The sequence below is a fragment of the Ziziphus jujuba genome, chromosome 2 (genome assembly GCF_031755915.1).
Source record: "Ziziphus jujuba cultivar Dongzao chromosome 2, ASM3175591v1".
In the NCBI taxonomy this organism is placed as follows: Eukaryota; Viridiplantae; Streptophyta; class Magnoliopsida; order Rosales; family Rhamnaceae; genus Ziziphus; species Ziziphus jujuba.
In genome coordinates, this window is record NC_083380.1 from 2,246,164 (window position 1) to 2,267,303 (window position 21,140).

At 36.3% G+C, this 21,140-nt stretch overlaps 3 protein-coding genes across 6 annotated transcripts; 1 reads left to right on the forward strand and 2 right to left on the reverse strand.

Annotated features, from left to right (window-relative positions):
- Window positions 1-154: 154 nt before the first annotated feature.
- LOC107417728 (DEAD-box ATP-dependent RNA helicase 35) lies at window positions 155-3,711 on the reverse strand. Of its 2 annotated transcripts, XM_048473776.2 has the most exons (4): window positions 3,407-3,711; window positions 3,175-3,282; window positions 1,752-2,662; window positions 155-1,336 (listed from the first exon to the last, which is right to left on the reverse strand). In XM_048473776.2, exons 3-4 carry the CDS (start codon window positions 2,648-2,650, stop codon window positions 472-474), a joined length of 1,764 nt encoding a protein of 587 aa, XP_048329733.1. In that variant the 5' UTR covers window positions 2,651-2,662; window positions 3,175-3,282; window positions 3,407-3,711; the 3' UTR covers window positions 155-471. The 2 variants fall into 2 exon arrangements, with proteins under 2 accessions (XP_048329733.1, XP_048329732.1); XM_048473775.2 differs by having other exon boundaries at window positions 3,175-3,711.
- Window positions 3,712-6,372: 2,661 nt separating this feature from the next.
- On the forward strand, window positions 6,373-9,723 carry LOC107417729 (NADH dehydrogenase [ubiquinone] flavoprotein 2, mitochondrial). Its single transcript, XM_060814475.1, has 8 exons — window positions 6,373-6,429; window positions 7,360-7,476; window positions 8,390-8,482; window positions 8,581-8,686; window positions 8,765-8,811; window positions 8,932-9,009; window positions 9,162-9,227; window positions 9,350-9,723. The coding sequence occupies exons 1-8, from the start codon at window positions 6,373-6,375 to the stop codon at window positions 9,455-9,457; spliced, it is 672 nt and encodes a 223-aa protein (XP_060670458.1). The 3' UTR covers window positions 9,458-9,723.
- Window positions 9,724-10,051: 328 nt separating this feature from the next.
- Window positions 10,052-13,239, reverse strand: LOC107417555 (DEAD-box ATP-dependent RNA helicase 35). Of its 3 annotated transcripts, none has more exons than XM_048473777.2 (3): window positions 13,073-13,239; window positions 11,647-12,557; window positions 10,052-11,230 (listed from the first exon to the last, which is right to left on the reverse strand). In XM_048473777.2, the coding sequence occupies exons 2-3, from the start codon at window positions 12,543-12,545 to the stop codon at window positions 10,366-10,368; spliced, it is 1,764 nt and encodes a 587-aa protein (XP_048329734.1). In that variant the 5' UTR covers window positions 12,546-12,557; window positions 13,073-13,239; the 3' UTR covers window positions 10,052-10,365. The 3 variants fall into 3 exon arrangements, with proteins under 3 accessions (XP_048329734.1, XP_048329736.1, XP_048329735.1); XM_048473779.2 differs by having other exon boundaries at window positions 13,056-13,239; XM_048473778.2 differs by lacking the exon at window positions 13,073-13,239 and adding an exon at window positions 12,744-13,028.
- Window positions 13,240-21,140: the final 7,901 nt, after the last annotated feature.

Sequence of the window (21,140 nt, forward strand, 5' to 3'; positions counted from 1 at the left end):
ATTTTAAAACGAACTGAGCTGTTCAAAGTTCCAACCAAAAATAAAAATTAAAAATAAAAAATAAAAAAAGAAATATCCAAACCCCAAAGAGTTTCGTACATGTGGATTAGTCTTCGCAGCGATCTTTTTGTTTCTTATCTGATGAACATTAGGCTTCACAGAAATGAATGATGGCAGGTTGATAAACTAAGTGAACCTTTTTGAGCAATTCTTATAGATCTTATTCTAAATTTGGCTCCTGCTCCAGCTAAATTTAATGCTGAAAGTCTGTCCATCAGTCTTACAAATTTTATAGCTGAAATCTACCACTAATAATGGAAAACTACAACCAATTCTATGGAAGTTCTCAGCAATCTCCCCACTCTTAGCACATACGATAACAGCATGGCAAAATAAAAGATTAAAAAAACAAAAAAGAGGGCGATCAAGTGAAAACATCAATTGCATGCAGCAGAGCTGTCCATAAACATATCAGATTTCCCCTCTGTAGCCTCCAGATCCAAAATAATCTCTTCTGGAGCTGGCAATGGCCATGCTTTTTTGATGCTCCAACTTGGGACAATCACGGATACGGTGACCAAGCCCACCACAATAAGCACAACCCTTTACCCCACTTGCACTAGTAATTGCATCCACATCTTCCATTGGGTCATTAAGCTCAGCCAACACAGGAGGTATCCTCTGTTTTGCCTCTTGCAAGAGATGCTTCAAGTCAAGGAGTGTTGTCTCACTTTGATTCTTGTTTATAAATGTCGTTGCTATTCCAGTCTTTCCACATCTTCCCGTGCGTCCAATCCGGTGAACATAGTTTTCGATTTCCGCCGGCATGTCATAATTGATAACGTGCTGAATATCGGGGAAATCCAACCCCTTCGATGCAACATCAGTTGCAACAAGCACATCTTTCTTGCCTGCCTTGAAGGATGAAATGGCATACTCTCTCTCTTCTTGATCCTTGCCTCCATGAATGGCCACACCTTCCACTCCTTTTAGGAGAAGGTATTCATGAATATCATCCACATCAGCTTTGTTTTCGCAGAATATCAAAACAGGTGGTGGGGTTTTCTGTAGGCACTCAAGAAGGTAAACTATTTTTGCCTCCTGCTTGACATACTCAACCTCCTGAATCACATCAAGATTGGCAGCTCCTGCTCTTCCTACATTAACAGTGACAGGCTTAACCAAAGCATTTCTAGCAAAATTCTGAATTTTGCTGGGCATGGTAGCAGAAAACAACAGAGTTTGTCGTTGAGCTTTAAAGTGGTCAAAAACTTCTCTTATGTCATCTTCAAATCCCAAATCTACCAATCTATCAGCCTCATCTAAGGTTAGATATCTGCAACAAAAGCAATAGCATCATATCACAATCCATATAACAAGAATTACATTGGAATATTTTGCAGATAAAATGCCAACAAAGAAACTAAGAAAATGAAGTCATCCTATCATATTGCATCAAAAAGGGGAAATGTTTATCCCGAGAAAAATTATATGAAAAGTAGAAAATCATATATTACACTTTACAAATCCAAAAGACAATCAACAAGGCTTTCTTTAGTTTTGCCTAATTACTTTCACCTAGATTATAATATAGTTTTCATCGGAGTAAAACAGAAAAATATTATGATCATGTTGTATCTTAGAGCTACAAGTATTAAGTGCAGGTTAGAAATTAGACCCCCTTATGAGGAAACCCATCAATAATAATTACAGAACAGAATATGACAGAATTTGGAACTGACAGTGCTTACCTACAATTGTCAAGATTCATCTTTTTCTTTGCTAACAAGTCCTTCAACCTCCCAGGTGTAGCAACAACAATATGAACACCCTTTTTCACAACCTCCAACTGTGATCGCATATCCACTCCACCAATACAGAGCAAAGGCCTTAGTTCTGGATACCCTGCCTCTTTCATGGGAATAAGAAACTGTTCTACCACTTCATAAGTCTGTCTGGCCAGCTCTCTGGAAGGGCAAACAATCAAACCAAATGGCCCTTCACCAGGGGCAATGGGCATTATTATCTCCTCCTGCAATGCCACCATGATCAACGGAAGCACAAAAACCAATGTCTTTCCTGAACCCGTAAAGGCAATCCCAATCATATCCCTCCCAGATAAAATCACTGGAAGACCTTGAACCTGAATTGGGGTTGGTTGAACAATCCCCTTTGCTTTCAACTTCTTCAAAATCGGTTCAGGAAATCTCATATCCTTGAAATTCTTAATAGGTGGCGGTATATCATCCCCATCAACTATGATATGCCACTGCTTTCGAATCAAATCACATTGCTTCCTTGACATCCTTCTGATTGGCAATGGTGGTTTCCAACCTGTTGGTAGAGGCTCTGAATATGTAATTCCCTTTGCTAATTCCCGGACCGACATAAGGGTTTTCCGGTCTGATAAGTGCTCAATCATTTCCTTCTCTTGCTGCACCAGCTGTTGAGTTGGACTAACCTCAGGAGCCTCACGCTTTAACTGCGAGGCTTTAACAAGGAGACTCGGTTTTGCTTCAGCAAGTTTAGATTTTTCCAACTCATCTTCAAGTGCTGAAGACTTCCCCTTGCGCTGAAGAATTTTCTGAACTTCCATTGCTCTTCGCTTTGCCACAGGCACATACTCAACGTAATCATCATCTTCTTCCATGATTTAAACTTCCTGGTGAATTAGATTACAAGATCAGAAAAAAAAAAAAAAAAAAAAAAAAAAAAGACGAGCTGAGAATAGCGAATTCAATATCATTATTGATCCGAAAAACAACGTTTTTGCATTATTATAAATAATTCAAATTAAGGCAAATATCAAACCGCAAAAAAGAACTGAAAATCACGAATCAGTAAAATACCAGAATTAAGAAAAAGGGAATTAAACAAATTTGGAGCTTGCTAAAGAATCGACTAGACTTAGCTGGAAAACCTAATACTTTAGGGTTTGGGAAGGGGGTTGAGAAAGGAAGCAACTTTCAGGGCTTGAGGGCACAATATTTTTGGGGGTACACAATAGAAATTGAGTCGGTGAATAGCAAGTGAGTTAATTCAGCTAAAAATTCAAATAAAACTACTATTTTTTAAACCAAGAAAAAGAAAAATTGTGCTAAGCGAAGTTTGATAATGGAAGTCAGAGGAAGACGTAATTGGGTAATTGAGAATTTAGGGATTGCAGATACAGACCTTCGAAAAAGATAGCTTTTTTCAGTTTCTTTTTTTGGCTTTGGAAGCTATTCAGGTGAATCGTCTGCCGTGACCGGTGAGCAGTGGGCGTTTGGGGCTTACGAACCGCTAAAACGAAAAAGAGTGGCGGTCTTTTTTTATTTTTTCCTTTTTATTTTTTAATTTTAATCCAAATATAATTTTTTTTTTCCATAAAAAGCAATATTTTATTAAGTTAATATAAGGGAGTCACAAGTCTTCGTCGGCAAGGACATTGATGATGTGATCAATTATAGGCTGATCAGTCCTCTGCTTGCCGACCCAGCACTTTGTGGACCACCGAGCTCGCCGATTATAGGATGTTGGGAACACGCGGGATACGAGACACGGCGATTTCAGCACCCCAGGATTCGGCGGAGGTTTGGTGATCTGTAAGCTTGCAGTGATGGTCATGTTCTCCAAGTCTTAATCTTGGACTCCATTGGAGAGAGGAAGCAAAGGGTAAGAAAAGAAGGTCGGCAAGCGAGAGGCAGAGGGAGAGGAAGAGAGAGAGTTTAAAATTGTTAGGGCATTTTTTATTGGATACAACGGGTTGATTTGGGTTAAATTACCAAAACGACACCGGTTTAATATTTTAAATATGATGTGAGAGTATATATCTGTGACAGGTTTTCTTTTATCACAGTAATATATAAATTTATTTGTGACATCAAAAACTTTGTCAGCATTATAATTTTAGTAAAATTAGTTACAAATGTAAAAAAATTGTCACCATTGACATCAAATAAATTCAAAAATATTTTCTTTTTAAATTTTAAAAAATAATTAGCTTCAAAAATATGTAATAAAATAAAAATTCATTACTAATTAAGCAACCCAATTATTAAATGTGATAAAGAAAATGTTTGCCACTAATCATCTATATAAAGTGACAAATTCTCATTTGTTATTACTATTTTTGTAGCGATTGCCCCGATTTTTAGTAGTGCCTTTTTCTCTCCGTGATTAACAAAATATCAGAAAAGTCTCCAAGGAAAATCTGGACACGCTGTGCAAATGTAATGATGTCAATGATGCCACGTTAGCTCCTGCAATTGCATTCTTCTTACATTTTTCTTTTTAATTTTTTGGGAGGAATCCAATGTGTTTACTTTTTTATAGCAGAGTTCAACAATATTCTCAATATTAAATATTAATAATGCTGATGTTGGTTGAAATCTATAGAATCTTACACTGATTCATTATTCAACAACAAACTAGCAATATCAAACTCATTATCAATTTAATATATATACTGTTGCTTGTTCCCACTTTTGCTAATATTTTTTTTGTTTGGGCTCCTAGGAGGATCGATGGTATTGCCCATTCGATAGGCAAATGGGCTGGACAAAATTGTTTCCATGGTCTTTTGCTGTATGCCCCTCCTTTTTTGTTTCTACGAATCCTTTGTTTCAAAAAAAAAAAAAAAAAAAAAAAAAGAATCTATAGAATATTTTTGAGAGACCAGACCAAAAATGAATTCAATATGCATTTCTTGCATATAGCATGCCTGTAAGGCCTCCAATACTTCAGCTGCTATCCACCTCGAACTATGATTTTCATAGTCGAGTTAGACAATTCTCACACTATCATTTCTATATGATGAAGAATGGATAATCATAGAACTTATTATATGTCTTAATCTTGTGGCCCATTAGTCATTCATTAAGAAAATCAGGGCGGAGCCAAGAATATTTCAAAGAGGGGCAATATGTTATAAATAGAAAATTACAAATTTGATGAATTTAATCTAACGGTAAACCCTGTACACTCATATACTTAGAAATTGTGGGATAAATATATATTTATGCTTTGAAAAACAACAAAATTACCCAACATCATAAGCAAAAGAATGGTTAATTGAATTTATTCAGAAATTTTATATGATTTTTTTTAAGGAAAAAAAATAACATTTGGATGGTATTTTTTTAAGGACATCATACAAAATTTTCATTTGATTGGATTAATATTAAGGTATAAATAATAAATTTATAATTAGGATGCATTTATTTTTGCTAAATGAAATATATATACCTAGAAAAATCAAATATTGAAATACAAAAAGTAGAGTCAAGATAAAGTACATTGCTATGAAAAAAAAAATAATACCATAATTAATAAGAAAATAGAAAATTTAAAAATTAAAATGAATTAATACCAAAAATAAATAAAATAATTATTGAGGAAGATTTAGAAGCTGGAATAGTTGTAAATTAATACATAGTTATATTAGTATATATAAATTAAATAATTTTAGTTTTTGTAATAAAATTTAGTTTATGATTTAGAAATACTTGCCAAAGATTATATACATATGGTAAACATAAACAACTGATAAGGCGGCAAATTATCTAAATAAAATGCTATTTTCCTTTTCATTTTTTTTCGTTTGAAAATCATAAGTAAAGCAGTTTACTTATATGAAGTATAGGTATATTGGTGGCACATGGAAATTGAAATAATATGTACGTGCTACTTTGAATTTTTATTTAATTGTTTTTTTCTTTTTTTTCTTTTTTTGGGGCTCAAACTACATGCTACTTTGAATTGTGGAGGAAAAAAGCAGGACTTTCAGTGGGAAGGTCATATTTTTTTTAGTGTCTCTTATAGTGGTTGAAGCTCAGAGAAACAAAGAGCACCACATATTTTTTTTTTTCCACACCATCAATTATTGTTTTCCTTGCAAGCTGTAAACAAAGAGTTACAGCCTGTAGTTTCATCCAAAATCCATTGATGAAGTACTATATACAGGATAAGATTTAAAATATCTGATATTTTTTTGATATTTTTATTTTTTTAAAAAACCAAAATAAAATTTAAAATCAATATAGAAATTGATAAAATTTTTATAATAATACACAATTTAAATGTGTCAATAAAGTTTATTTGAGAGTGAATAAAGAATGTTCCCTCGGTGTTATTCAACTTACTACGTCCGAACAAATAAGGTCCAAGATAAAAAAGCATAATGAGCCGAATTGGCCCCATACTACTTTCCGAACAACTCGACCGGCCCAAAATTCTAGAAGTGGCCCAGTAACTAACCCGGTCCGGTTCTTCACCTACAACTCTGGGAGACTCCGCCTCAGAGGTCGTGAAGAAGCTCCAAATTCTCTCCGATCTCTTTCCCTCTCTTTCCACTTCGTGGTAGTCAGCCGGAACTGGGACTGGGTTTCCAAAATGCTGGCTCGGCTCGCCGCAAGCCGTTTCCTTGAGATCCGTCAAGTTTTCCGTCAGGTTTTTCTTTTTCTTTTTTTTGTTCCCACAAAATTTTCTTTTATTTTCCCTTTCATTTTCCCATCTCCCAAACACTCACTCATTTTCCTTTTGTTTTCTGCAGCCTTCGCGATCCTTCTCCACTGCCTTAAACTACGTGAGTTTCATTTGTTTCTCACTCACCGTATTATTCATTTCTGTATGAGATTGATTCTGTTTTATTGAATTGGATTCTTTTTGGGAATTTTGGGCAATATCTTGATTCGCCGGACAAAAAACCTGACCTTCCGTGGGAGTTCTCCGCAGCCAATAAAGAGAAGGTAAGCGAAAAATGGTTGGTAATTTCTTCGTTTTCTTCAGTTAAAGTTTGCAACTTTTTTCCTTCATTAGTTGTTGTCCAAGTAGCCTCGTGTATTTGTATTGAATTAATCGCCCAAAAGTTTGAAACTTTCCCATCTGATATTTATATTTCTTGCATAATGCTTTTTCCGGCGAAGAATGGAGTGAAGCATTGTAAAGTTCAGTTAGTTGTGTTGGGTCAGTTTCTTTCTCGCTGAGTCCTTGGTGAAATCCTAGGCGTGCTTCACATCCTATTGTTATTCCATGTAATCTAATCCTTATGTTAGACCATATTAAGATAGCTCGGATGTTCATCTCAGTTCTATTTGCTAATGTTTTCACTTTGAAATGTTCAAATTGTTAGTTTTTATAATCTGTTTGTGCATTGAGTAGAAATTATAATGCCATTTTAATATTGTGAGAATGCGAGTTAAATGTTGGGCATCCGTAAACCATTGAAATTTTGAGTTAGGTAGCTTCTGGTAAATCATGAATTTCACATTAAGCAGCTGAATTCTAAGAGAAGGAAACTGCCAGTGTTGATTGCTTCTCTTGGTGCTTCTGTTACTTCAGGTGTTGTGATTTTAACAATTTTAGCTGATACATGTTTAGGTTAAGAAGATATTGTCACACTATCCATCCAACTACAAGCAATCTGCTGTTATTCCTCTGCTAGATCTTGCACAGCAGCAGCATGGGGGATGGCTTCCTGTCTCAGCAATGAATGCAGTATGTTGACATGATGAAAGGCTTGAAAATGTTTTAGCTTGTATTCAGTTTTGTAGGTTTGTATGTGTTTGCAAGTCATGGCATCTTTCTGGAAGTTTGATTTATGCTTTGTTTAATGAATATTGAATACAGTGCATCCTAAACTGCATATCCAATCTTAATTTGACCACAATAATCAATATGATATGGATTGGTTTTACAAACATTTTTCATAATTTATGCTGTAAGACTTCTAGCAATCTTAAAATACAATCACAAATCAGTATGTAGTGTGAATAGAAAGGATTTGTCAATATAACATTCCAATAAAAGAAAAGATCTTGTTCTCATGTATAAGCTTTGCATATTAAGCCTTTGGATATTGTTTGGACAATTAGACAGGAAATAGGTAAATAAAGCTTAAAAATGTTGCAAAGCATGGAAATGATAAGTCCTTTTTTAATATGACAGATCGCATCCTGTCATAAAACTGATTCCTGACATCTCATCATTGCTTCATTACATTTTTCAAAAATTAGTGTTGGACCTCTCATGTCTGTCATTTTCTACACCGGTGGTTGCATTTGTTCATATTTTGTGACAATTTATTGATACATCACTGTTCTGCAAGTTCCCATGATTATTTTCCTATTAACTTATAACTGTGCATCACTTTTATGCTAAGACTAAATATTTTCCTGATATGAATTCTAAAAGTCTGTAAACCTAATACTAATGTAATTTCATCAATTTAATAATTATAAAGTTTTATTGTGTCCTAATTGAAGTTCCAGGTCATGCTTCATGTGGTGGAAGAGAATGTTGAAATCCTTTCCTAATGCACAATTGTAATTAATTTTATTAATATTGTTGATTGTTCATGGATGGTCCAGGTAGCTAAGATTATAGAAGTTGCTCCTATCCGTGTATATGAAGTTGCAACATTCTATTCAATAAGATTATAGAAGTTGCTCCTATCCGTGTATATGAAGTTGCAACATTCTATTCAATGTTTAATCGGTCAAAGGTGAGAACCTATACCTCTGTTAGCATATTAATCTTCTGCACACATCCGTTCAGGATTATGCAAATTGCAGAACCTTATAAGCTTTTATTTGTTTTCAGGTGGGAAAGTACCACCTTTTGGTCTGTGGCACAACACCATGCATGATTCGTGGTGCACGAGAAATTGAGGATGCTTTACTGAAACATTTAGGAGTGAAGCGTAATGGTTAGTCTGCAACATAGTTTTGATTTCTTTAACTTTAAATTTCACAAAAGCACATTGTAAGAGTTTTGGCATGTGCAGAAGTAACAAAGGATGGATTGTTCTCTGTTGGAGAAACGGAATGCATGGTAAGTAATTCATTAAATGCTAAAAGCCATATCTTTTATTTTTGTTTTTGTTTAATAAAATTCTATTCATATCATTACTAAGCAGTGCAAGAAGCAATCTAAGTCGTTGGAATTTTGCAGGGATGCTGTGTAAATGCTCCCATGATCACAGTGGCAGACTACTCCAATGGATCTGAAGGATATACCTATAATTACTATGTGGGTCCATGAGATGTCTTGATCTTTACTAAATCATTTGTCATTTTCGTGCTCTTTGATGTTGTCCTTTATTCTTCTGTTTGGTTGTTGGAAAAAAATCCAGTGAGTAGAAAATTTTGGAATTGATATGGATTCTGTTATGTTAATTTCAGGAAGATATTACACCAAAGCGAGTTGTAGAGATAGTTGAGTTGTTAAGAAAGGGGGAGAAGCTACCGGTAAGTAAACTGGTTTAGAGGATATAGGGTTTCCTTCATTTTCCTTCCCCTCAATAAGTAGTTTCCCTGTTCTGTTTGCTACTTTGCTGCCTACATGTTCAATTTCCTCTTCTATGTTTCAGCCTGGCACCCAAAATCCAGGTCGAATTAAGAGTGGACCAGAAGGAGGAAACACTACTTTACTAAGTGAGCCCAAACCCCCTCCATGCCGTGATCTTGATGCATGCTAAAAATTTGTGGTGTTTGTTGTCTTTAATAATGTTAAGCTTGGATGTTCTCAGGCTTCCCTCTGTTGTCAGCAATGTTAATTATGTTTAATGGTCAACCATTTTTGTTATATCTCTGGCAGTATTGTTTCTGCTAGATGTTCCATACAATTCTATCTTGTTTCAAATTATGCTCTGGCTAGAACCATACTGATTTTAAGTATGTTTTTATGGACATTATAAGATTGCTGAGCATTCTCAAATTTGGGTTGCTCAAATTCTAAGCGTCACTTGAGAAGAAAAAAATATTTTGATTATCATTGATGTGATTGCGTTTGGATCGTTATTCTATATGTAGGTTTGGGGGGTGGAAAAAAGGAAATTTAGCCTATTCTCCTAAAAATATCATTTATCAAAAAGGACAATAAGAATGGAAGACATTTTCTGTATTTTTTCTTGGAGATGTTTTAAGACGAACTGAGCTGTTCAAAGTTCCAACCAAAAATAAAATAAAATAAAATAAAAATTAAAAAAAGAAATATCGAAAACCAAAGGGTTTGGTACATTGGATTAGTCTTAGCGGCTATCTTTTTGTTTCTTATCTTATGAACATTAGGCTTCACAGAAATGAATGACGCCAAATTCATAAACTTTAGTGAACCTTTTTGAGCAATTTACAGATCTTATTCTAAATTTGTCTCCTGCTTCAGCTAAATTTAAAGCTAAAAGTCTGTCCATCAGTCTTACAAATTTTATAGCTGAAATCTACCACTAACAATGGAAAAGCACAACCAATTCTATGGAAGTTCTCAGCAATCTCCTCCCTCTTATCACATACGCTAACAGCATGGCAGAATAAAAGGTTAAAAAACAAAAAGGAGGGCGACCAAGTAAAAACATCAATTGCATGCAGCAGAGCTGTCCATAACATATCAGATTTCCCCTCTGTAACCTCCAGATCCAAAATAATCTCGTCTGGAGCTGGCAATGGCCATGCTTTTTTGATGCTCCAACTTGGGACAATCACGGATACGGTGACCAAGCCCACCACAATAAGCACAACCCTTTACCCCACTTGCACTAGTAATTGCATCCACATCTTCCATTGGGTCATTAAGCTCAGCCAACACAGGAGGTATCCTCTGTTTTGCCTCCTGCAAGAGATGCTTCAAGTCAAGGAGTGTTGTCTCACTTTGATTCTTGTTTATAAATGTCGTTGCTATTCCAGTCTTTCCACATCTTCCCGTGCGTCCAATCCGGTGAACATAGTTTTCGATTTCTGCTGGCATGTCATAATTGATAACATGCTGAATATCGGGGAAATCCAACCCCTTCGATGCAACATCAGTTGCAACAAGCACATCTTTCTTGCCTGCCTTGAAGGATGAAATGGCATACTCTCTCTCTTCTTGATCCTTGCCTCCATGAATGGCCACACCTTCCACTCCTTTTAGGAGAAGGTATTCATGAATATCATCCACATCAGCTTTGTTTTCGCAGAATATCAAAACAGGTGGTGGGGTTTTCTGTAGGCACTCAAGAAGGTAAACTATTTTTGCCTCCTGCTTGACATACTCAACCTCCTGAATCACATCAAGATTGGCAGCTCCTGCTCTTCCTACATTAACAGTGACAGGCTTAACCAAAGCATTTCTAGCAAAATTCTGAATTTTGCTGGGCATGGTAGCAGAAAACAACAGAGTTTGTCGTTGAGCTTTAAAGTGGTCAAAAACTTCTCTTATGTCATCTTCAAATCCCAAATCTACCAATCTATCAGCCTCATCTAAGGTTAGATATCTGCAACAAAAGCAATAGCATCATATCACAATCCACATAACAAGAATTACACTGGAATATTTTGCAGATAAAATGCCAAACAAAGAAACTAAGAAAATGAAGTCATCCTATCATATTGCATCAAAAAGAGAAATGTTTATCCCGAGAAAAATTATATGAAAAGTAGAAAATCATATATTACACTTTACAAATCCAAAAGATAATCTACAAGGCTTTCTTTAGTTTTGCCTAATTACTTTCACCTAGATTATAATATAGTTTTCATCGGAGTAAAACAGAAAAATATTATGATCATGTTGTATCTTAGAGCTACAAGTATTAAGTGCAGGTTAGAAAATTAGACCCCCTTATGAGGAAACCCATCAATAATAATTACAGAACAGAATATGACAGAATTTGGAACTGACAGTGCTTACCTACAATTGTCAAGATTCATCTTTTTCTTTGCTAACAAGTCCTTCAACCTCCCAGGTGTAGCAACAACAATATGAACACCCTTTTTCACAACCTCCAACTGTGATCGCATATCCACTCCACCAATACAGAGCAAAGGCCTTAAATCTGGATACCCTGCCTCTTTCATGGGAATAAGAAACTGTTCTACCACTTCATAAGTCTGTCTGGCCAGCTCTCTGGAAGGGCAAACAATCAAACCAAATGGCCCTTCACCAGGGGCAATGGGCATCATTATCTCCTCCTGCAATGCCACCATGATCAACGGAAGCACAAAAACCAACGTCTTTCCTGAACCCGTAAAGGCAATCCCAATCATATCCCTCCCAGATAAAACCACTGGAAGACCTTGAACCTGAATTGGGGTTGGTTGAACAATCCCCTTTGCTTTCAACATCTTCAAAATCGGTTCAGGAAATCTCATATCCTTGAAATTCTTAATAGGTGGCGGTATATCATCCCCATCAACTATGATATGCCATTGCTTTCGAATCAAATCACATTGCTTCCTCGACATCCTTCTGATTGGCAATGGTGGTTTCCAACCTGTTGGCAAAGGCTCTGAGTATGTAATTCCCTTTGCTAATTCCCGGACTGACATAAGGGTTTTCCGGTCCGATAAGTGCTCAATCATTTCCTTCTCTTGCAGCATCAGCTGCTGAGTTGGACTAACCTCGGGAGCCTCACGCTTTAACTGCGAGGCTTTAACAAGCAGACTGGGTTTTGATTCAGCAAGTTTTGATTTTTCCAACTCATCTTCAAGTGCTGAAGACTTTCCCTTGCGCTGAAGGATTTTCTGAGCTTCCATTGCTCTTCGCTTTGCAACCGGCACATACTCAACGTAATCATCATCTTCTTCCATGATTTCAAATTCCTGGTGAGTTAAATTACAATTTCAGAAAAAAGAAAAAGTTAAGAACATCGATTTCAAAATCATTACTGATCCGAAAAATAACATTTTTGCATTATTATAAATAATTTAAATTAAGGCAAATATCAAACAGCAAAACAGAACTGAAAACCACGAAACACTAAAATACCAGAATAAGAAAAAGGGTACCAATCAAATTTGGAGCTTTATAAAGAATCGACTAGACTTAGCTGGAAAACCCAATACTTTAGGATTTAGGAAGGGGATTGCTCACAAGATCGGCGCTACGTCGAGAAAGGAATCAAATTTCAAAGCTTGAGGTCACAAATTTTTCGGGGGGACACAATAGAAATTGACTGGGTGAATCACAAGTGATTTAATTCAATTAAAATTTTGAATAAAACTACGATTTTTTAAACCAAAGAAAAAAAAAAATTTGTGCTAAGCGAAGTTTGATAATGGAAGTCAGAGGAAGACTTAATTGGGTAATTGATTATTTACCGATTGCAGATACAGACCTTAGAAAAAGATAGCTTTTTTCAGTTTCTTTTTTTTTTTTTTTTTTTTTTTTGCTTCGGAAGCTATTCAGGTGAATCGTCCGCCGTGGCCGGTTAGCGGTGGGTGTTGGAGCTTACGAGTTATGAACCACGAAACGAAAAAGAGTGGCGGTCATTTTTTTATTTTTCCTTTTATTTTTAATTTTGATCCATATATAAAACTTTTTTTTCCAAAAAAAACAATATTTTATTATGTTAATATAAGCAGTGACATGTCAATTTCCTATTGGGAGTCAACTTGCCCTTTTGACCTTTAAACCTTACTTAACAAAATTGTCTTCCTTTTCAGGTGCTCTGGGCACCACAAAACCATTTTCCTTCACTTTTTCTTATCATCCAAACAGCCTCCTCTCCGGTGTTGTCGAAGGGATCATTAAGATCATAACTACTGTTGCTGTTCAAGAACTTGAATTGCTTTGGGGAGTAAATGAGGAGCTTTCAGGACTTGAAGACACCCTTTTGACCATCAAAGCTGTGCTTGCTGATGCAGAGGAGAAACAGGTCCATAGCAATCAAGTTAAAGCTTGGCTTAGTAGGCTTGAAGTGTTGAATTAAATTAATATTTGTGGACTTGATATAATCAATTACTCATTTACAGGATTTATTTATGCCATTAATAGGACTGGCTTATTTTATTATTTTGTAGTAAGGCCCTTGGTCACACACTCTCTATAAGACTCCAGTTGGCCCATTGGACTGGAGGACTAACTCTCTTTATAAGCCCATTGACTTATTCATATTTTTCCTAGTATAATTATATTATCAAATTATTATTATTTTATGTGTGTCAAAATTAATGGATAAGTCTGACTTGCAGAGACTATTTAAAGGATCTAGGGCAAGCAGACAATAATATACCATATAGTATTTGAAGATTAGGATTTTCAGAAATCTGAGAGTGGTTTGAGAGTAGTGTGTCCATAGGCACTACTTTATGCTGTTTCTATTTTGCAGGATTAAATATCTAATTTATCAATGGCTGCGTTTGGAGATTAGTAATTTATGATTTATGGAATTTATTATGTATATTTAGATCCATAAAATTTCTAACAATTGGTATCAGAGCAGGATTAATATGTATAATAAATTTCATGTGATTATTCGGATTATTACTGTATGTTCTGCCATTGAATAATCTATACATGTTTTTTGTTTATTTTTCCTTCTTCTCTGATTCGAATACATGTGCAGATTAAGAGAATCAAAATTACATATCTTGGAATATATAAGATTCATGCCCGATTGTATTTGTGATGTTTATATATTTGCTGGAATCTATGTGATAATATTTTCGATTATGTATGAATATCTATATATATAACCCGATTGCTATTTCTTCATTAAAAAAAAAAAATTGTAAATATCGTGTGTATTTGTTTTCCAAAATTTTGGGGAAAATTTGTTTTGTATGAATTCATGATTTGGGTTAACTTGGAAATTGTTTTTCAATTTAAATGGAGTGAATTAGACTAATTAATTTGGTGCAAAACCTTGTAAAATCGATTATTTATGGACCTTCCATGGCCGAAAGTTTTCTTGCTGGGATGTTTATTTTGGGTTGTTTTTGAATCAAATTGATTTGTGGGAAACGTTGCCCACGGGAAGACGAAACTATCGCTGCCAGTATCGCCGGAAAAGGAGTCCAGAACGGCAAGATATAGCCGGGTAAGAAGTCGGATCGCGGGACCCGTACAGTTTGAAATCGGGTCAGACCCGACCCGGCTAGCTGAGGAAGAAGGCACGAACGACGTGCCATTTGGGCTGACTGCTGACGTCAGCACGACACGTCGTTTGCTAACGTCAGCAACCCCAAAAAAAAAAACTTATTTTTTTATTGATTTATTTGTTGTTTATTTATTAATTAATTTAGTGATTCAATTGTTCAATTTATTATTTATTGTTTATTTATTTGTTTAATTATCACATTCCAATTTTATTAAATTAAATTAAATCTTTGTGATTGGAAAATTGGATTGTGTGAACTTACTCAAAGAGGCTTTGTGCCTAGTTGGTATAGTAGTGTGGGATTTTAGGTACTCATCTGTCATGAGACTTACTTTATCTGCATTATGTGTACCAATGTAATGTATGTTGGCATAATGGATGGGATGTTTTATATTTGCCTATTTTATGAAATTGCCAATATGTTATTGAATAATCTATACATGTTTCTCCCACTTATTAACCAGGGTCTATACGGGTAACTAGGCTATCCTGTCGGTAGTTTTAGTTGCTTTGTATGACGCCTGGAATGGCAGTGGAAGTTAATTAAATGCCATGTATTGCAGGTTCTGAGTTGCCCTGTCGGTGATTCAGTTAAATGCATTTGATTGTGGTTATTTGGTTGACTGTCCCTGGCCCACGTAAGGGTATCTTTAGTGCTACAAAGGCCCTAAGCGATATTTATGTTTGTGCTTTTGTGTTGAAGGGCTGGAAAATAGTAATTGAATTGTCTTAAATTTTTTGAATGTCTTGTTTTTTACTATTTTTACAGCTAGTAGCACCCCAAACCTTCTGCCCATGATTGCCATGATGAAATTGGATGGGACAAATTATCAGAAATGGAAGAAAACCTTAGTTATGAATTTGACCTTCATGAAATTGGATTTGACTTTGGAGATAGATCCACCAGAGATACCGACTGATGAGAGTACTGCAGCAGTTAAGAAACTTTATGAGGATTAGAAGCACTCTAATAAGTGCTGTATGATGATGATGGAGAATTACATGGATGAGGCCATATATGCTAGTATTCCTAAAGTGGATACTGCAAAGGGACTTCTTGAGGAGATAGGAAAGAAGTTTATCAAGTTTGATATGAATGAGAAGCATCATTATTTGGACCTATTGAATAATACCAAGTATGATGGTATTAAAGGAGTAAGGGACCATATTATGCTACTTTCTTCCTATTATAATAAGCTGAAGGATCTTAAGATGGACATTGGAGAGGAGTTCTTGACTTATTCTATAATGAGGAGTCTTCCATCACAGTTTGATAATATAAGGTCGAGTTTGAATACTAAAAAAGAAGGTTGTAGTTTGGAGGAATTGACTACTATCCTTGTCAAGGAAGAGGATGATATTAAATTAAGTAAGTCTAGGTTTGTTGCTATGGTTTCACATCAGGTAGATAAGTCCAAGAAGTTTTTCCAAAAGAAGGGATAAGGATTCAAGCCAGGACAAGGTTTCAAGCTTGGGCAGGGTTTTAACCCCAATAGGAAGAAGTTTTCTGGTATGAAGCCTAAATGGCCGAGGGATGGTGGTTTTCAGATTAGAGAAAGAAAAGAGTACTTCAATGGAAGGTGTGGATACTGCAATAAAGTTGGGCACAAGAAGATAGACTGTTGGACCTTAAAGGGAAAGCAAGAGAAGAAAGGTAATATTTTAATGATTGAGACCAATATTATCGATGTGCCTATGAATTCTTGGTGGTTAGATACTGAAGTAACAATTCATTTTACTAATTCATTGCAGGGGATGATAAGCCGAAGGGGCCCAACTAATCTTGAGCAGCATGTTTATATGGGAGATAGCTCAAGAGTGAAGGTGGACATTATGGGAACAATCAAGTTGAAACTTGCCATTGGATATGCTTTGGAGTTGCAAGAAGTTTCTTATGTACTTTCAATAAGAAGAAACTTGTTATCTATTTCTGTTTTGGATAGTCAAGATTATAGTTTTTTGTTTGGAAATAACAAAGTTGAATTATTTAAGGATAGTAAAGTTGTTGGTTTTGGAATTTTATGTGGCAATTTATATAAGCTTGATTTATTTAATAATGGTCTCAATTTCTCTGTTAATTCCGTTGTTGCTCCTATTGTTACTTCCAAACGCCCAAGAGTTAATGACAATTCCTCAATGTTATGGCATAAACGTTTGGGACATATTTCTAGGCACATAATGGAAAGGTTAGTAAAGGATGGGATACTTCCTAATCTTGATTTCTCTGATCTGTTGACTTGTGTTAAATGTGTGAAAGGGAAGTTAACTGCCAAGGTAAGAAAGGATAAGTTAGCTAGGTGTGGAGATGTTTTGGAGTTAATCCACACTGACATATGTGGACGTTTTACACCAACTACTTTGGGTGGTTATAGATATTTTATTACCTTCATTGATGATTACTCTCGTTATGGACATGTTGAGCTTATTCGTGAGAAGTCAGATTCTTTAGTTGCCTTTAAAGAGTTTAAGGTAAAGATGGAGCTTCAAAAGAATAAGAAAATAAAAGCTGTAAGGTCTGATAGAGGTGGTGAGTTTTATGGTAAATATGATGAAACTGGAAGGAACCCAGGGCCTTTTGCTATTTATTTGCGTGAGTGTGGCATTGATGCGCAATATACGATGCCTAGTACACCTCAGCAAAATGGCATAGCTGAGAGAAGGAATAGAACTTTGTTGAATATGGTGCGGTCTATGTTGGCAAATTCTAGGTTGCCAGATTATTTGTGGGAAGAGGCTTTAAGGACGGCAGCTTATATTTTGAATCAAGTTCCAAATAAGTCCGTTCCTAAGACACCTTTTGAGTTGTGGTCAGGAAGAAAGCCTAATTTGCACCATTTTCGAATATGGGGTTGCAGAGCTGAAGTAAGGATTTATAATGTCAGGACCCGTCCAGAATTCCTTCCCCGGAACCCTAGACAAGCCCTGATCCCAGGGAAATACCACCGAACCTTCCAACGAAAAATCCGGCAGCACCTCCCCTAAGGGTAGGACTAACCAAAATTTACCTGCACTGAAAACACACTTCTAAAAATATCCCCTTATTCCTCCCACAATACTACAAATTGATTCCACAAATTTTAGCACTTCAAATAACAATAGCAGCAACCCAGTGCATAAATAATAACCACACGTCCAATACAGTATACAGAGCATTATACAATAAATGTGGAATTTATAAAATGACAGATAAAGAAACAATACAAGTTCAAGAGGAAAAGGGAAGAAAAACTTCTTGAACCTTCGGCAACGAACTGAGACGTTGGGCTCGCCCCGGACAATCAATGTCTCCAACCTGGACCTAGGGGAACGAAATTTAAGAGTGTGAGATGATAATCATCTCAGTGAGTGACCCTATCTACTATACAATATAATACCACGGTAATACAGTAGATAGATAATAATTAATTGGAAAATAATAATTTCTCTTAAAACCCTTACAATTCTCTCAGTTGGAAAAGTTTCCCTTTTTAAAACATTTTCACAAAACCCTTGTACGTACTTCCCAAAAACCAAGGAACCAAACAAATTAATAAACAACAAATAAACAAATAAATACCCCAAATATAAATAAACTGCGATAAATTATAATAAATAATTTTGTACCATTTGGGGTTTGAAACTTTATTTGAAAATTACACCTGACAATTACACCTGACGCACCACACCATATACCGGTGATGCCCTCCGATACCCAGCGTCCCGAGCACCGACTGGCGGGGGGGTTAAAGAGAGAAACCTGCAACGGCACTTCGGCGTCCCGACAGTACCGCTGCTAAAATCATCTCCCGGCCAAGGGAGGGGCGGCTGTGGCCAATATCAAACTTGCCTGCCCAGTCCAATGGCATCCACGGGAGAAATAATACCGCGCGCTACCACGTGTCCATACACCATACACCAGAACACCAATACTGTATGAGTGCGTCTAAAAATAAACATTATTAACCAACCGTACCGTTTTCCAAAATTACCGTGGGAAATACATTAAATTCTCACACTTACCATCCCACATATTTTTATTTAACAACCCGGTACGAAACAGCGATAACAACAAACCACAATTTTCTCGAAATACGAGATGCAACCATAAAAATACCACGGGCATAATTTATAAAATTTAACCAAATATTTTCGTAAAATATTTAACCCAATTATGCCCGAAAAATTAATACTGAAAACCACGTACCAATACTACCGAAATACACTTTGCTCATGCATAATAAATTAAACCACAATAAAACCATAACCAATTTGTACCACATGAGCATAATTTAAATACCAATTAAACATAATTAATTGCCCAAAAATGATGTAAAATCCAGACACAAACAATTACTGAAAATACTTGCTCATGTGTAATAAATACCATTTAATCACAATAAAATAATAATCGGGAATTTTCTAATGACCCCAAAATTTCATTTAGCACCAATGGGTAAATATATATATAAAATAATATTTTTCCCGATTGTATTTAAAATACGCCACATGAGTACAATTTTACAGATATCAAATTAATACCACATAAATACAATTAATTACCCCAAAAATATTTTTAAAGGTGGGTCACTCACCTGGAGCACGCAATTAACCCATGATCCACCACGGGATCAATTCTACGACTCACCGGTGCTCCTAGAACAAAATTCACAGATAGTCAAATAAATTAATATTTTATTCGGGTACCCGGGGGGTCAAACACAAACTTTAACCAAAATAGGCGAATGATATACTGAATCGAAGCTTAAGCGACGAGGATTACTAATCCGGTCTCCATCGACCCCAATTCTGCCGGAGGTGGCCGGAATTTGGCCGGAAAGCTTCGGCCGGTTTTCAATTCCTCGTATCTCGCAAACTGCTTCGAATTTTTGAGATTGGAGGCCATTTTTGAACTCAGAGGACCCAAAATAGGGGGAGAGGAGGCTTAATTCAGACTGGGCTGGCCGAAATACGGCGAAATCGCCGGAAAACCGACCGGCCCGATCTGGGCACGTCGCCGGCCGGCCGGCAGCCAAATTTGGCTGGTGAGCTCGCCGGCGTGTGGGCTTGGACGGTGGCCGGTGCGTGCATGGTTTCGGTGGCCGGAAAAAGTGCAGCAAGGAGAGAGAGAGAGAGACGGTCGGGAGAGAAAGAAAAGTCTGCGTGTGTGTGTCTGTCGGGCTCGGGGAAGAAGGGAAGGAAAGGGAAAGGAAAAAAAGAAAAAAAAGAAAAAAAGAAAGTGTTTTCCCACGTGGGGAAAAGAAAAGAAAAAGAAAAAGAAAAGAAAAAGGAAAAGAAAAAGAAAAAGGAAAAAGGAAAAATAAAATGAAATAAAAATAAAAATAATTAAATAATCAAATAATAATATTATTATTTAAAATAATAATAAAAATAATTTGATTTTAAACATGGTTGACATGTGGCATTTCACCATGGTGACACATGGTCACCTTCAGTAAGTCACACGTGGCACATCGTTATGCGTGTAAAAAATAATATTAAAATAATACGGTATTTGAAAAACTCTATAGGTCCATAACTTTCAAACCACATGTCCAAATCGGACGTGCCGCTAGTCTACGGACTCGTATCGACAAGTACTTCACAACCATGCATGAGTCAAAGCTCAACCTTGCATGAATAAAAAGTCAACTCCGGCACCCCTTGGACAGTTTGGACCTCAACTTGTTTTGCTCATAACTTTCAAACTGTAGCTCCGTTTTCAACGTGCTACCAGTCTACGAACGCGTGCAAACGTATACTTCGTAACGGTACCTCAGTCAACCTAGAATTCCAACCGGGTCAAAAAGTCAACTTTTGACCCCTTCGGTCAACGGTCAACCTCGGTCAACGTGCAAAAATTCCGACATGGTTCGGAACGGGGTGTTACATATAATCCCCAAATTAAGAAGTTGGATCCTAAAACTATTAGTGGATATTTTGTTGGCTATTGTATAGGATCTAGGGGTTTAAGATTCTTTTGTCCTTCTCACACCGCCAGGATCGTGGAATCAGACAGGGCCATTTATTTAGAAGATGATTTTGGGTTTGATGATAGTAATGGTCCACGGGAATCTCAATTTAGAGAATAAAGTGTTTTCATTCCCAGTATAATTGTTCCTGATAGAGATATTGTTGATCCAGTAGTTAATGAACCAGTAGTTGGTCAGAATGAACTCATTGTTGAAGAGCAGGATATTACAGCTATTGCTGTCAGGACCCGTCCAGAATTCCTTTCCCGGAACCCTAGACAAGCCCTGATCCCAGGAAAATACCACCGAACCTTCCAACGAACAATCCGGCAGCACCTCCCCTAAGGGTAGGACTA

Coding starts and splice junctions, on each gene's coding strand:
- LOC107417728 (XM_048473776.2), bottom strand. CDS start 2,650: ATGGAAGAAGATGATGATTACGTTGAGTATGTGCCTGTGGCAAAGCGA. Junction 1,337..1,751: donor ATGAATCTTGACAATTGTAG/GTAAGCACTGTC, acceptor CTTTTGTTGCAG/ATATCTAACCTTAGATGAGG.
- LOC107417729 (XM_060814475.1), top strand. CDS start 6,373: ATGCTGGCTCGGCTCGCCGCAAGCCGTTTCCTTGAGATCCGTCAAGTT. Junction 8,687..8,764: donor TTTAGGAGTGAAGCGTAATG/GTTAGTCTGCAA, acceptor TGGCATGTGCAG/AAGTAACAAAGGATGGATTG. Junction 8,812..8,931: donor TTGGAGAAACGGAATGCATG/GTAAGTAATTCA, acceptor GGAATTTTGCAG/GGATGCTGTGTAAATGCTCC.
- LOC107417555 (XM_048473777.2), bottom strand. CDS start 12,545: ATGGAAGAAGATGATGATTACGTTGAGTATGTGCCGGTTGCAAAGCGA. Junction 11,231..11,646: donor ATGAATCTTGACAATTGTAG/GTAAGCACTGTC, acceptor CTTTTGTTGCAG/ATATCTAACCTTAGATGAGG.